We start from the raw sequence: 17,166 nt of genomic DNA on the forward strand, positions 1-17,166 counted from the left end.
CAAGGGCTATCCAAAACATTTGACCCTGCCTTTCTGTCATGAATAGAACCCAAGGTATGAGCCCCGAAAAATCCCATTTTTGTGCCTACTGTTTAGGAACACATTGGTAGCACATGCTGCTGCATGCATGCCAATATAGGATCAGTTGAGTTTTTAATATTATAGCTTTGAAAATTCCTGCTTACAAAGCAGTTGTTCAGTTCAGCAATGTGTGTATACAATTATTCTTATTCATCTAGTGGTGTTCCGTATAAATTGGAGCAGCCTTTCTCTCTCACATAATGGTCCATTTTTCCATCAATTTACAATAAACAATTGCTAGAAGAATAGATTAATAATGTGCTTCTGGGTGTTCTGCTGAGTTGTTGTTTCCATTTTATGCAGACAGCACAGATGTTCCTTTTCTGTAATCGAGATAGAATAGCTATTTTTTACTTAGATATAGTGGTTTTGAATTTGAATTATCAGTGAATCTATTTGCTGTTAAGTCACACAGTCACACCTCTATGGGTCACAATTCTTATTTGAAATATTTTAGGAAGATGATCTAAAATTAATACTTTCATTTTACAGTGTGTTTCTCTAGTTCCAAAATGCTAGGCTAGGACTATATTAGATCAATTCCAATTATAATTACTTCTATTGTTTACATTTCCTCCCTCATCCTTACATATTTTTGTGTTTTATTTTCCACACCTACCCATGCCACACAGACTTGTGCCTGGCAGTCTTCTTATGCCTCCATCTAGTCCTTGCATGCCCCACCTGACAGCGCTCTTCGGTCACCCCACCCTTACCTCCTGCTATCCCTCCTCCTTCCCTGCCCCATTCCAGACTGCCACTTAATGTGATTGTTGCTTTCTGGCAAGAGCTGCCAGACATGGCTGTCGTGAGTGAGTGAGGTGCTTGTGTGAATGTGAAGGAGGCTTGGCTGAAAGATAATTATGTAACACTGTGCCTGTTTGTAATCAACATGTCATCTTTAGTGGGTAACAACCTATCCTTTTCCTAATATTGATATCTGTGTTAATTTATATGGACAGAAACTTTAGTTTATTAAAACATGGTAATTCAGTGCTCAGTTTGCTTAAAAGTCATCTCAAATTGTGTAAGTCTGATTCATAATGGAACACTGTTGCCAACAAAGAGAAAACAGTTGTTGCCATAAAAGATGGTGTGTGGCTTGTTCAGTTCAAGTTTGCTCACTGTCTGGACTCCAACCAACCAAGATCTTCACTTGATCCATCTGTTGAAATATCAAGGAAGCTGATAACATAAACTCAGTTACAATCACGAAAATTTGGAGATTACAAAGAAATTACCATGCTCACATAAGTCTTGTGAAATTTGGACTACTTATGTTGTGTCTAGACAAGACAGCCTAGACACAATGAGAGGAAGCCGAAAGGCATGCACTTAAACTCATGCAGGCTGGCGTGAGGTCTGAAACAGGATACGTAATGAATGCTATAAAGAAAAGTACGTAGCTTCTGGAATACTTAATTTTAATCCATAATTGTAGAACATTGGTCTTGTTGATACAGTATTATCATCTCAATATAACTTGGTGATGGCGCCTTGCTGGGTCGTAGCAATTGACTTAGCTGAAGGCTATGCTAACTATCGTCTCGGCAAATGAGAGCGTATTTGTCAGTGTGGCGTCGCTAGCAAAGTCGGCTGTACAACTGGGGCGAGTGCTAGTACGTCTCTCTAGACCTGCCGTGTGGTGGCGCTCGGTCTGCGATCACTGACAGTGGCGACACGCGGGTCCGACGTGTACTAATGGACCGCAGCTGATTTAAAGGCTACCACCTAGCAAGTGTGGTGTCTGGCGGTGACACCACAACTTATATACTGGCAAATGTTTTCACGATATTCAGAACATAACAGAAATGAGAAAGCATTACATTAATCATTGAAATAATCACAGGAATATCTTGAGCGTGTCATCCAGCATGCCAGGACAGTAGAAATAAAGAAGACACAATGTAGATTGACAATACCAAGAAATGTTCTGGCAAAATAAATGTATGTGCTGGACTAGTACTCGAACCTGAGATCTTTACCTTTCATGGGCAAGTGCTCTACCAGCTGAGCTACCCAAACATGACTCGTGACACATTCTTACAGCTCCATGCCAGTACCTCTCTCCTGCCTTCTAGAGTTCTTTATTCCAGGAGTGCTAGTCCCACAAGGTAAGCAAGAGAGTCTAAGAAGTTTGGAAAGTAGGTGATGAGTTACTGGTGCAAATGAAGCTGTGAAGGTGGGCCCGGAGTTGGCTTGGATAGCGCAGCTGGTAGAGCTCTTCCTAATAAAAGGCAGTATTTCCGGTTCCGGTCCAATGCACAATTTTAATCTGCCAGGAATTCTCATATCAGTGCTCACTCTGCTGTGGAGTAAAAATTCATTCTGCAAATAGCAAGAAAATTTTTGCTGAAAAAGAAAAATATTTTGACAATGGATATAAGCTTAAGGGCTAAGAAGTCTTTCTCTGGAAATATTTTCTGACGTCTTATATGGAAGTGAAACATAGACAATAAATGGTTGAGCTAAGAAGAGAAAGGAAAGTTTTGATATATTGCACCAGAATAGAAAGTTGGAGGTTAGATGGCTAGATTGAGTAACTGTTGAGAAAAGAAAAGTGCTTTATAGCACAATTTGAGTAAAGTAAATGATTGGTTGATAGACCGCGGTCTGATATATATATATATATATATATATATATATATATATATATATATATAAAAAGAAAGATGATGAAACTTACCAAACAAAAGCGCTGGCAGGTCGATAGACACACAAACATACACACAAAATTCTGGCTTTCGCAACCAATGGTTGCCTCGTCAGGAAAGAGGGAAGGAGAAGGAAAGACAAAAGGATATGGGTTTTAAGGGAGAGGGTAAGGAGTCATTCCAATCCCGGGAGCGGAAAGACTTACCTTAGGGGGAAAAAAGGACAGGTATACACTCGCACACACACACACATATCCATCCACACATACACAGACACAAGCAGACATTTGTAAAGGCAAAGAGTTTGGGCAGAGATGTCAGTCGGGGCAGATGTACAGAGGCAAAGATGAAGTTGAAAGACAGGTGAGGTATGAGCGGCGGCAAATTGAAATTAGAAATTAGCGGAGATTGAGGCCTGGCGGATAGCGAGAAGAAAGGATATGCTGAAGGGCAAGTTCCCATCTCCGGAGTTCTGACAGGTTGGTGTTAGTGGGAAGTATCCAGATAACCCGGACGGTGTAACACTGTGCCAAGATGTGCTGGCCGTGCACCAAGGCATGTTTAGCCACAGGGTGATCCTCATTACCAACAAACACTGTCTGCCTGTGTCCATTCATGCGAATGGACAGTTTGTTGCTGGTCATTCCCACATAGAACGCTTCACAGTGTAGGCAGGTCAGTTGGTAAATCACGTGGGTGCTTTCACACGTGGCTCTGCCTTTGATCGTGTACACCTTCCGGGTTACAGGACTGGAATAAGTGGTGGTGGGAGGTTGCATGGGACAGGTTTTACACCGGGGGCGGTTACAGGGGTAGGAGCCAGAGGGTAGGGAAGGTGGTTTGGGGATTTCATAGGGATGAACTAAGAGGTTACGAAGGTTAGGTGGACAGCGGAAAGACACTCTTGGTGGAGTGGGGAGGATTTCATGTGGATGGATCTCATTTCAGGGCAGGATTTGAGGAAGTCGTATCCCTGCTGGAGAGCCACATTCAGAATCTGATCCAGTCCCGGAAAGTATCCCGTCACAAGTGGGGCACTTTTGGGGTTCTTCTGTGGAAGGTTCCGGGTTTGAGGAGATGAGGATGTGGCTCTGGTTATTTGCTTCTGTACCAGGTCGGGAGGGTAGTTACGGGATGCAAAAGCTGTTTTCAGGTTGTTGGTGTAATGGTTCAAGGATTCCGGACTGGAGCAGATTCGTTTGCCACGAAGACCAAGGCTGTAGGGAAGGGACCGTTTGATGTGGAATGGGTGGCAGCTGTCATAATGGAGGTACTGTTGCTTGTTGGTGGGTTTAATGTGGACGGACGTGTGAAGCTGGCCATTGGACAGGTGGAGGTCAACGTCAAGGAAAGTGGCATGGGATTTGGAGTAGGACCAGGTGAATCTGATGGAACCAAAGGAGTTAAGGTTGGAGAGGAAATTCTGGAGTTCTTCTTCACTGTGAGTCCAGATCACGAAAATGTCATCAATAAATCTGTACCAAACTTCGGGTTGGCAGGCCTGGGTAACCAGGAAGGCTTCCTCTAAGCGACCCATGAATAGGTTGGCATACGAGGGGGCCATCCTGGTACCCATGGCTGTTCCCTTTAATTGTTGGTATGTCTGGCCTTCAAAAGTGAAGTAGTTGTGGGTCAGGATGAACCTCTTAGTTCATCCCTATGAAATCCCCAAACCACCTTCCCTACCCTCTGGCTCCTACCCCTGTAACCGCCCCCGGTGTAAAACCTGTCCCATGCACCCTCCCACCACCACCTATTCCAGTCCTGTAACCCGGAAGGTGTACACGATCAAAGGCAGAGCCACGTGTGAAAGCACCCACGTGATTTACCAACTGACCTGCCTACACTGTGAAGCGTTCTATGTGGGAATGACCAGCAACAAACTGTCCATTCGCATGAATGGACACAGGCAGACAGTGTTTGTTGGTAATGAGGATCACCCTGTGGCTAAACATGCCTTGGTGCACGGCCAGCACATCTTGGCACAGTGTTACACTGTCCGGGTTATCTGGATACTTCCCACTAACACCAACCTGTCAGAACTCCGGAGATGGGAACTTGCCCTTCAGCATATCCTTTCTTCTCGCTATCCGCCAGGCCTCAATCTCCGCTAATTTCTAATTTCAATTTGCCGCCGCTCATACCTCACCTGTCTTTCAACTTCATCTTTGCCTCTGTACATCTGCCCCGACTGACATCTCTGCCCAAACTCTTTGCCTTTACAAATGTCTGCTTGTGTCTGTGTATGTGTGGATGGATATGTGTGTGTGTGCGAGTGTATACCTGTCCTTTTTTCCCCCTAAGGTAAGTCTTTCCGCTCCCGGGATTGGAATGACTCCTTACCCTCTCCCTTAAAACCCATATCCTTTTGTCTTTCCTTCTCCTTCCCTCTTTCCTGACGAGGCAACCATTGGTTGCGAAAGCTAGAATTTTGTGTGTATGTTTGTGTTTGTTTGTGTGTCTATCGACCTGCCAGCGCTTTTGTTTGGTAAGTTTCATCATCTTTCTTTTTAGATATATTTTTCCCACGTGGAATGTTTCCCTCTATTATATATATATATATATATATATATATATATATATATATAGCGGAGTAGTATATTTGGTTATGGAGGCGTGAAATATTTGGGTTTAAAGAGAGATTGTACAGGGAGAGAGGTTTGAAGACAAAAAGCAGGTTGAAATAGAGATAATTATGCATGCAGAGAGAGAGGGGGGGGGGGGTTGAGGGGGGGGGGGGGGGGGGGAGAGAGAGAGAGAGAAGCTGTGCATCTGTAACAAACCCAAGCAGTAGCCCTCTTACGTTTTCATGGTGCCCCATAAGCATAAAATGCCCTCTAGATACACTCATCAGTAATTTTTGTTATCCACAATATTTTAAGCATTCACTGGTATCAACTACCTCAAAAGCATCCTTTCCCTCACCATTGCAATTGTCTGTTTCACACCTATAAAGGAGACCTCTCCAGACAAAGATCTATATTTCAAATTTTTTGTTGATGTTTGTGGTTCTTTTTGTTTAAAGTTTTCCTAACCAGATTTACTCTGCACATTAGGCGTTTCAGATTGCACCTGTCTGCTGATAAGTTAGTTCTGAAAAAGGCAGAATTGTCCACATTGTGTAGCTGTTATCTGTCCGACCACATCTACTTAAAATCCTCTGGCAGTACATTGGTTTCATAACTTTTTACACAAGTCAGTGTAGTGCCTCCAATAACATTGACCCCAGAAAAGTGCCTTGAGTGTTTCTATTGGGAATCTTCAACTCCAAGTGATTTTTTATTCTCCATGGTCCTAGCAGTCTCCAAACTTATGTTCTCAGAATATCATCTCTGAGATCTGGACCCACCAACAATTAATCTTTTAACACTTGTGCCATGTAGTGCCACTATGTAATTTCTTACAGTAGTCCCTCCAACTTGCAGCCACATTCTTGTGCTTGTATTGCCTTCAGTTATCAAGTGAGAAATGTGGTGCAGAGGTAACACACTGGACTTACATACCAAGTATTAATGCTCTGTGTGGCCATCCAGATTTAGGTTTCCTGTTATTCTCTAATTCACTTAAGGCAATGGTTGGGTGGTTCCTCTGAAAAGGGTGCTGGTGATTTCTGCTGCTCCGTCACAATCCAGTCAGAGCTATTGTTCCATTTTTAATGACCTCATCATCAACTGGATGTTGAACCCTTTCCGTCCTTCAGTTATCGGTTCATTGCAAACATTCTTTCGTGCCTGAAAAACTATTATACTTAACTGCAAGGTGGTTCTAGATTATGTGATGTAATTAGTTCAATTATTTTTCATTTTCTGTGTATAAATTTTTCATTTGCTGTTTTTTATTTCTTGTTAATCAAGTATCTTTTGTGGGATCTTTCTGAACTACCCCTCTCATTAAGTTCTTTAGCCCTGGTCCGTGCTTACTTAAGAGATTTAGTCCATGTTTAAGTTTCGTTTATTTTCCACATCTGTTATTTGCTTTGTTATATTCGTCATTTATTTTTTCTCCAGATTTATTTCCAGTCCATTTAACTTCATCTAAAGCTTTCACTTGCTTATTATTGTAGTATTTTCCGTATCAATACTATGATTTCAATATCAGTATTTCAGTATTTAAAGGTGATTTCTAAATCTGTTCCTATTAAAATATAGTCTCTCTCATGGATTATTTACATGAATAACCCAAAAAGAATATACTTATTCCTGAAATCACTGTGTCATGACTTAACAAGCCAAAGCCTTTTTATTTTTATTTGTTATCATCATTTGTTGTTGCAAAAATTTGATCCCATGAATTCTGTTTTTCTTAGACAAAGAAAATCAACTGAGCTAGAATGTATGAAAGTATATGTATTTAACAAAAATACTTTTCATAAAAACAAAGGTTATTCAGTTTCGATCTCATTTTATACACATTCTCAGATATTTTTAGAACTATAAACAGCATTCTAAAAAGTTACTTGTATCAAAGGGATAGATGGCTATTCACCATATAGAGAAGATGTTAAGTCACGAACAGACACAACAAAAGACAACTATACATTTATTCTTTCGGCCAAAAAGCCTTCTTCTAAAGTCAAGTCCACACACACACACACACACACACACACACACACACACACACACACACACAAATTCACTCGGGCACAATTCACATATACTTGACTACTGTCTCTGGCCCCTGAGACCAGACTGTGAGCAACTGTGCCTGATGGTAGAGGCAGTCTGTAGATAAGGAAGAGGCTGGGGCAGGGAGGGGGAGGATGCAGTCCGCTTTTGGGAGCATGCAGGGATGTGGCGGGGCTGCTGGGTATAATTGGGAAATTTTAGGAGGGGGTGGGCAGAAAAGGTGAGAAGTAGAGGCAGCGGCAAGAGATTAGTGGGTGTGCTGGTAGAATAGAAGGCTGTTTAATGCTGGAATGGAAGCAGGGAAGGGGCCAGGTGGGTGGAAGACGACGACTACTGAAAGTTGAGACCAGGAGGGTTACAGGAACATAGGATATATGGCCGGAAGAGTTCACACCTGTGCAGTTCAGAAAACAGGTGTTGGTAGGTAGTGTATAGATGGTGCAAGCTGTTAAGCAGTCACTGAAGTGAAGCAATGGTGTTGGGCACCATGTTCAGCAACTGGGTGATCCAGCTCTCTTTTGGTCACAGTTTGTCGGTGGCCTTTGACGTGGACAGACAACTTATTGGTTTTCATGCCCACAGAAAGCAGTGCAGTGGTTGTAACTTAGTTAGTAAATCATACTACTGCTTTCACAGATAGCCTTGCCTTTGATAGGATTGATGATACCTGTGACTGAACTGGAGTAGGGGGGTGGTGGTCGTTGGATGTGTGGGACAGGTCATGCATTTAGATCTACTGTGAGGATAGGAGCAATGAAGCAAGAAGAAGGGAGCAGAAGTGGAGGAGGAGGAGATTAGTGTTTTAAAGTCCCCTTGACAGTAAGGTCATTAGAGATGGAGCACAAACTCGGATTAGGGAAGGATGGGGAAGGAAATCAGCCATGCCCATTCAAGGGAACCATCCCAGCACTTACCTGAAGTGGTTCAGGGAAATCACGGAAAACCTAAATCAGGACGTCCGGAAGCAGGTTCAAATCATCGTCTTCCCGAATGCGAGTCCAGTGTGCTAACCACAGACATGGGTAATACATAGATTCTGTGAGCAGCAGAACACCACTATGGGAGGAGTGGGAAGGATACTGTGTAGGACATTCCTCATTCCATGGAACGATGAGAGGTATTAAAAATCCTGGCGTAGAATGTGATTCCCTTGATCCAGACATGGATAGTACTGAGTCATGAGGGGACTGCCTCTTTGTGGCCAGATGGTGGGAGTGTGGAATGTAGCAGGTGGTAGGTGATTGGTAGAGACAAGCATAGTAGATCTGTATTCTTACAAGACTGAGATTCACTTAATATATTTGAAGAGAGACTGCTCATCAGTACAAATGTGACGGCTATGGATAACTAGACTGTCTTGGTATGGAATAGGTAGCAGCTGTTGAAGTGGAGGTATTGCTGGTGGTTGGTAGGTTTGATATGGACGGAGGTACTGATGTTGCCATCTTAGAGGGGGACATCAACATGCAGCTCGTTGGGTTGAGGAAGACCACGTGAAGTGAAGTGAATGGAGGAGAAGGTGTAGATGTTCTTCTGCAGGAATGTGGATAAGGTTGCCCTCAGCCTCAGTCATGAAGATGTCATCAGTGAATCTGAACAATTATTCCAGCCTGGATATTCCATTGTTTGATGATTTTACTTTTATCAAAGGAAGAACAATAACATTTTGGAAAAAAATCATGTTACAATGGCTTTTTTTTCCATGTACAGTTTCTGACTTCAGTATTTAAGAATAAACAATATTAAAGTTGTACTTTGATTTATCTATCTTACTGTTGCCAGTATTAATAAAAAAATGTTCTTTTTTCTTGTTTCAGAATATAACACAGAGAGTCTTCTGTACTTACTGTTCTGGGCATCAATGGTATCTGTGACCTCAATGATAATTATGATATATGGCACTGAGTTTGTGGATTATCCAAAGCTGTGTGAACTCAGAGGATCCTCAGCGCTTTCTTTAGAATAGCAGTAGATAATTCTATTGCTAATTCCAGTTATTCTTGTCACTCCTAAGTACCATTTCCATAACAGTGATAGATTCTAGTAAACATATTTTTTGTTGTACATGGAGCAGCATAATTTTACCTTGCCACTTCAAGTACTACTACATGAATGTATCTACATTCAGTCTAACATATCTTCTGAAAAGCATGGTAGTAAACAAAAGAACAGAATTACATGTTTCTGTTTAAGCAGATTATAGATAGACTGTGAAGAGGCAGTCCACATAACTTTTTAGTCTTTTAACTAAATAGAAAGATTTACTTTTAAGAAATGAGGTTAGCATTCATTTCAGGAAATATAGTCTGTGGTTTCCTGTAGTCTTTCGTTTAGGTGATATGAATAAGAGATCTGCAGAAATATTTTTCTGCAGTCTCATTTTGTTCAAAAAATGAATAATATTCCATATTCTTGTACTAAGTACAATTTTAATGCATAACCTCTTTAATTATACATTAGGTACTATTTCCTGTTAAAACCAAAACTGCAATTTTTATGACTTAACTTTTGGTACTGAGCAAATTAGAAAGTAGAATTTGTTTCATTTTGCAGTTAGAATCTTGGTCACTCACATTTTTTAGTTATTTTGCCAGATTTGATTCTGGCAGTTCACAGATAGTCTGTGTGCATTTGTTATACAATATATTGCTTTTTGTCGTACAATATATTGCTTGTTGCATCAATTGTTAGGGTTGTATCCAACTGTCAGTTTTCTGTTCACCTCTTTCTATGTTTATCACAGGTAATCATGAAGCTCCTTCTGTATATACATGTACATATGTCCAGAGGTTAAGATAGTGTAGTAGTAGAGGATATACCAACCAGCCCCCCCCCCCTCCCCCCCCCCTCTCTCTCTCTCTCTCTCTCTCTCTCTCTCTCTCTCTCTCTCTCTCTCTCTCTCTCTCTCTCTCACACACACACACACACAGAGAGAGAGAGAGAGAGAGAGAGAGAGAGAGAGAGATTCAGTTCATTTTGAAGCTAAATAGGAAAGGAGAATAATGAATATGTATTCTAAGATCCCAAAGTGAAGAGAGGAAAAGTTTCTCTAAACGACTTGTTATTCAAGAATGAGAAAATAAAGGCCAGTTGTTCCACACATTATCATGTCACTGCTTGCACTTGCATTTACTTTAAAGTTGCTATATGTTGCTCCTTGGTTCTGCATAACTTTTCATCCTGTCATTTTCCACAGATCCTTGAGGAAAAAACTTTGATTTTGAAAGGTTCTTCTTTTGGAAGCATCCATTAACCATACCATGAATTTCATTTCTTTAATACAGCTTCCATCCTTGTTTGCAGCTTTAATATTTATGTTCTCTAATTCCTCTCCATCCCTGCCCCTTTAGTTCGAGAAATATCCAACTCGAAGTAGCTGCCTGTGGTTATAGCTCTGCCATCCTTCACAAAGGGACTGTTACACTACAAGAGATGAGGAGTAGAAGCAGGTTTAAAAAAAAAATACTGTTGCAGCACTGTTGTGGTCAGCAAGTGAATCACAATTGACAACTGCCCAAATACATTATATCAGACACATTAGCAACTGTGAAAAGATTTGATCATTGTAGATGAAAATATTTTATGAATGGCGAGATTTCGGAAGTGGTTCTTGTCAGAGAAAAGGTTGCACCAGGATATCAAATAACTGTGGTAATTGAAAAGATAGAATGTAAAAAGCTAAAGAAGCAGAGTAAGGAGAATTGTCATCCATCAACTTACTGGGCAGCAAGCTAGATTCACAGAGTGATTTTAAATTTTGTTATTGCACTGTGAAATTATTAAGAGTGCCAATTTATGCAGCTGTTGACAACATGGATGTGCATGGCAGTGTGATAAACGGTTGCATATCATTTGTTGTATGCTTTCTAATGGAAAGTTATCTCTGCACATGAGACCGAGCCACGAATTTCATTTCTGCCTAATCATTCTTCCATCAAGTTCACTTAATATATGTTTCTTAATCCATCCACTAATCAGGCCTGTCCCATAAGCTATGGCCAGAAATGCTTTGTTTAACATTTAGTGACTTTCTTTTATTGGTAATAGCCTTTTACTTTTCATTTACTAACAGTTTTGGCTTTCATTCTTTCAAACATGTTTTTCTCCTTCTCTCTACAGCTTTTAAATTGTGATAGTGCCACCACTCCCTGCTTTTTGTTTTCTGTGTTGAAAGCTTCACTCATCTTAATTCTGTTCATAAACCCATGAGAATATTTTCTTCCATATCCATTTCAGTGATTCATATATGAAGTGAATGAGGTGTATACCTTTCTTTATAATAGTGTACTTTTTTGTATATATGTACATACTGAGAATTGTAAATCTTCCATAATATTGTACAAACAATGCTCAGGAGGCACAAGTAAAGTGTCATGCTAAGCAAAAATATAATGTAATTTAACAAGATATATCATGGTGATATATTTATATTCTTCCAATTCGTGTGTTGGAAGAATTCGAATTTTGTTCTGTGAAACAAAAAAGGGAAGATGCAAATATTTTGCATCCCTGATATCATATTTTTAAGTTTCAACTATTAAAGTAATTTAATTGGATGGATAATTTAGAGGTTCCATTGTTTAATCCTTGTATTATAACCGTATTAATTCTAAGTCCAATCTGGCAAAGCAGGAAGAAATTAGCCTATCATTTTATAGGGCGAGCCATTATTATCTGCACTTTTTTGTGATACTAGTTATTGGCTTATTTTTATTGCTGTGTCATAATCTCAAATTTCTCTGCAAAATTATACAATTCTTATACAGGTTCTTTATTATCATAGTGTATTTTTAAATATTAGACTCTGTAAATAATCTTGCTGTACCTGATAGTTAGTATGATTTTCTGGCAAATGTGGCATTTTCAAATAAACATTATTATTCATTCACGTGGGCTTATGTATTATATTATGACAAGTGTTAAACAATTGTCATGTAAATAATAGTGAATGAATTAACTGTAGTTTGTATTTCTATGGGTGCTGCAGAAGAGGGAAAATAGTGCGTTATCAGAAGGCATGTATTTAGTAAGCAGTTATTTAATTCAGCAGTAGTAAGAAATCAGAAATAGATTACATTTTTGTAATGTGCGATTACAGTAGGTACACGTACTTCCGACATTGAGGTGCAGATGTTGATGACTTCAAGCAGTTTTCATACTCGCACTTTAATGTGTGTGAATACTGTTTTACACATTTTGAAGGCCCTTTAAAAACATTACAGACAGAGAGTGAATAGCTAAAAGGCAAAAATCACTCATTCAGTTTTAGAGCTGCACTTGCCAATATTTACCTACTTTCCCAGGTGATGATCCACACAAACAATAAACTTTAATGACTTTCTATTAAGTTAAAATGTGATAAAAACTGAGATATGGCAGCAGCCGAGTTTTATGGTAGCGTTAGGCAATAAAAATGTTATTCTTTTTGCATGTAAGTGAAACTTACTTGAAAAATGATGTTTGATATCTTTGTGATAGAACATCATGTACCAGTGATTCTGTCCATGACTAAACATTCCATTAACTTAATTATATAGTACAGATTTATTTCACTCATTCGTAAGCAGCAGTTCCTTCTGTGGTGCTGCTGCTTCTCACATGCATATACTCATTTTGCAGGCATAATTTAATGTGCAATGGGAAGTTTAAATTTTTTTCCGCTCAAATGTAGAATTAAAATGTGGTTTATCCACTTCATTTCTGCACAAATTAGTGGATAGAATTGAAATTCACACAACTTAAAAAATACATCGAAATATGATCTTCGGATTAAAACAACAATTATCAGAGATCACAGTGAAATGTAATGCATGTATCTGCAAATACCTACAGCATTGACCATCAGTGGTATTGCCCTTGAGACTATTGACAACACACCTGTCACCAAGTTTCTTCATAATTGCTGAACTGAAACTGTCCCAAGAGGTAAATATTTCAGACAAAGGCAGCCTTGTTAATTTCCAGGTCACTGCATTCAATTAATTTACACATTTATAATTTTGTACAGATAACATATTGTTGCACATTACATCACTTGCTTGGAAATTTCCAGTATCTTAATTGTTCAATAATTTGTCTTTTCTTTCACATTGCACCACGTTCTTTCTCTCACCTGTTTAGAGAAGAATACAACAGTATTTGCTAAGACTATGATCTTCCATTTGTAGCAGAAGTGTAGGTAAACTAGTCCAAGTTCTTGATTCTTAGTAGTTTGTGTCATTTTGTTCTATCACAAATGACTGTTAAAGTTTTTTAAAATGTATATGTTGTAAGTTATTTAGAAACAGTATATTTTTGTATTTGCGAGTGTACAGTTTTGGTGCTTTTTTAATGAAGCTGGTGTAAATCTTTCCTCAGATGACATTATTCAAAGTAACAGTATATATTAGCTATTGTATACCAAAAATAATGTAGTAACTTTGAAACAGAATAAAATATTTTCAAGAAAGTATATTTTGCAATGTGCTTTTGTACTAGAGATTTGGTTCTATCACACATGCTTGGCCCAAGACATTATTTTCTTTTCATTTTTAGGTGAGTAATGCTTGCTATGCCCATGGCACTCAATAAGCCACAAGACTTAGGTCATGCAAAATAGTGATCACCTCGGGGGAACTCTGTCTTTATAGGGTATGGGTCTGTGAAACCTGAGTTACCTGAGACAGCTCAGGCACTGCCAATCCTCTATAACCGTAAGCTCTGTGCTTGCTTCAGCAACCACCATACAATGTTGCTGTGGAACATTGTGTGTCACACGGTGCAAGAACCTTAGCTTAACCTTAGGTATCAAAGAAGATAGTTAAACCCATCAACCTCTCTGTTAACTATGTGTGTGTATGAGGTGAATGGTGAGCAATCTCTGATGCAACTCATGAATCCTAGTTGGATAGTGTTTATCCTTGCAAATAGGGTCTATCTGAGGGGATCCTTATTTACTTAGCTGTTTGTGAGATGCCAATGGATCCTATATCATTTACGAATGCTCTCTCTGGTATGGCTAGTATGTCTACAAAGCCTGTTAACAGTTGAGAAAAGTAATGGACCATTGTGACTTTACTATTGGTAAATAATAATATATTGTTGTAATGATGTTAGCTCGGTGAATCACCTCTAAAATAATGAGAGCAAAGTTTGTAATATTTCTGGCTCTGTTTAGGGGTCAGTGGAAGCGAGTCGTTGTATTCATATTTTCTTTATATCTTTACAATATATTTCTAAAAACAATGTCAGTGGATATGATAGTATTTCCCAATTGACAAACATTAGTTACTCCTGAACTTGGTCATTCATTGCTCGTTCTACCTTATCCAATGTTTTGCATATGCAAAAAAAGTCAAATTAGTTCATGATTTGGATTCCAAAACTTTGGGGCCCTTTATAATTGGCTGGATAAGTCTGTCTGTGAGCCTGAGGAATGTAAGTATGTACTACCTATTATATGATGATTTGTGGTAAAGTACTGTGATGTCCCACCTAACTTTGGGTTAAGGAAAGCTACACTGAAGCTAGCTTCATTTTCCCTTCTCTCTTCTGTCCACATCACCTCCAATCAGATCATGCACTGTTTTCTCTCACCGCTCTTCTTCCCTCACTGCCCCCATGATGTGACCATTCTCTCCTGTCCCCCTCCATTTCTTCCTCTACATCTTTACATTTCTCCATCTACATCTTTACATTTCTCTCTCTCCCTCCCTCCCCCCCCCCCCCCTCAAACTCTTTTTGCTATTTCCTCTATACTCTTTCCCACTGTCCCACTGCCCCTCTCGCAGTGTCCTTCCCTGCCCCCAACCCACCTCCATCAGGTCAGGCAACTGCTTTTAATAATCAAACATCAATAATCACTCTTGACGTGACTGCAGGAGTGTCCGTTTGGAGGTCTGTGTGATTGTGTTTGTGAAAGTGTGTGCTTTTACTAGAAAAAGAGCTATTGCTCAAAAGCTATTGGGAATGCTGTTTTCTGTTACACGTTTCTGAGCTCCACGTATCAATCCACTATAGGTGAGTGGTTATGTTTCATTACTTTACGTACACTACTGGCCATTAAAATTGCTACACCAAGAAGAAATGCAGATGATAAACGGGTATTCATTGGACAAATATACTAGAACTGACATATCCTTACATTTTCACGCAATTTGTGTGCATACATCCAGAGAAATCAGTACCCAGAACAACCACCTCTTGCCGTAATAATGGCCTCGATATACCTGGGCATTGAGTCAAACAGAGCTTGGATGGCGTGTACAGGTACAGCTGCCCATGCAGCTTCAACACGATACCACAGTTCATCAAGAGTAGTGACTGGCGTATTGTGACGAGCCGGTTGCTAGGCCACCATTGACCAGACGTTTTCAATTGGTGAGAGATCTGGAGAATGTGCTGGCCAGGGCAGCAGTCGAACATTTTCTGTATCCAGAAAGGCCCGTACAGTACCTGCAACATGCTGTTGTGCATTATCCTGCTGAAATGAAGGGTTTTGCAGGGATCGAATGAAGGGCAGAGCCACGGGTCGTAACACATCTGAAATGTAACGTCCACTGTTCAAAGTGCCATCAATTTGAACAAGAGGTGACCGAGACGTGTAACCAATGGCACCCCACACCATCACGCCAGATGATACGCCCGTATGGCGATGACTAATACACGCTTCCAATGTGCGTTCACCACATTGTCGCCAAACATGGGTGCGACCATCATGATGCTGTAAACAGAACCTGAATTCATCCAAAAAATGACGTTTTGCCATTCATGCACCCAGGTTCATCGTTGAGTACACCATCGCAGGCGCTCCTGTCTGATGCAGCGTCAAGGGTAACCGCAGCCATGGTCTCCGAGCTGGTAGTCCATGCTGCTGCAAACGTCGTCGAACTGTTCGTGCAGATGGTTGTCGTCTTGCAAACGTCCCCATCGTCTGACTCAGGGATCGAGATGTGGCTGCACGATCCGTTACAGCCATGCAGATAAGATGCCTGTCATCTCGACTGCTAGTGATACGAGGCTGTTGGTAGCCAGCACGGCGTTCCATATTACCCTCCTGAACCCACCAATTCCATATTCTGCTAACAGTCATTGGATCTCGACCAACGCAAGCAGCAATGTCGTGATACGATAAACCGCAATTGCGATAGGCTACAATCCGACCTTTATCAAAGTCGGAAACGTGATGGTAGGCATTTTCCTCCTTACACAAGGTATCACAACGTTTCGCCAGGCAACGCTGGTCAACTGCTGTTTGTGTATGAGAAATCGGTTGGAAACTTTCCTCATGTCAGCACGTTGTAGGTGTCGCCACCGGCACCAACCTTGTGTGAATGCTCTGAAAAGCTAATCACTTGCATATCACAGCATCTTCTTCCTGTCGGTTAAATTTTGCGTCTGTAGCATGTCATCGTGGTGTAGCAATTTTAATGGCCAGTAGTGTATTTATACAGTCAGGAACTTTTATGGAGCCACTGGAGATGTGAAAGTCAATGTCCCAGAAAACAGCATGCCGATATGATGAGGAGAAATGGACAGGAAACAAGGTGTTAAAGGTATGGTGGCATGACTTGGCCCTGGGTCCAGATCCTGAACCAATTAATCGTCATTTCTGTGTGCTTGTTTGTTATTATGTCCCTCTTCTGTTTAGCGAGTATGAGCTATCCTCACATACGTAAATAAATAAATTAGATTTTTGCAGTCATATCCAAAAAATGCTCATATTTAAAGAAATTAATTAGGTAAACAGTGTGTCATAAATCATACATGTCACATTGAGGGCAGTGATGTAGCCAAGACTTTTTTACCTTTCTGCAGTAAATAAAAGA

At 40.3% G+C, this 17,166-nt stretch overlaps 1 protein-coding gene across 2 annotated transcripts in view; it reads left to right on the forward strand.

The window, feature by feature from the left end:
* LOC124619460 (phosphatidylinositol-3-phosphatase SAC1) overlaps positions 1-10,196 on the forward strand; it is a 72,843-nt gene extending 62,647 nt beyond the window's left edge. For both annotated transcript variants that reach the window (XM_047145859.1, XM_047145860.1), the window contains one exon: positions 9,178-10,196. In XM_047145859.1, coding sequence (XP_047001815.1) covers positions 9,178-9,326 — 149 coding nt within the window. In that variant the 3' untranslated portion in view covers positions 9,327-10,196. The remainder of the gene's footprint in view (positions 1-9,177) is intronic.
* The last annotated feature ends 6,970 nt before the right edge of the window (positions 10,197-17,166 follow it).

Source organism: Schistocerca americana, chromosome 6 (assembly GCF_021461395.2).
Source record: "Schistocerca americana isolate TAMUIC-IGC-003095 chromosome 6, iqSchAmer2.1, whole genome shotgun sequence".
NCBI classification, from domain to species: Eukaryota; Metazoa; Arthropoda; class Insecta; order Orthoptera; family Acrididae; genus Schistocerca; species Schistocerca americana.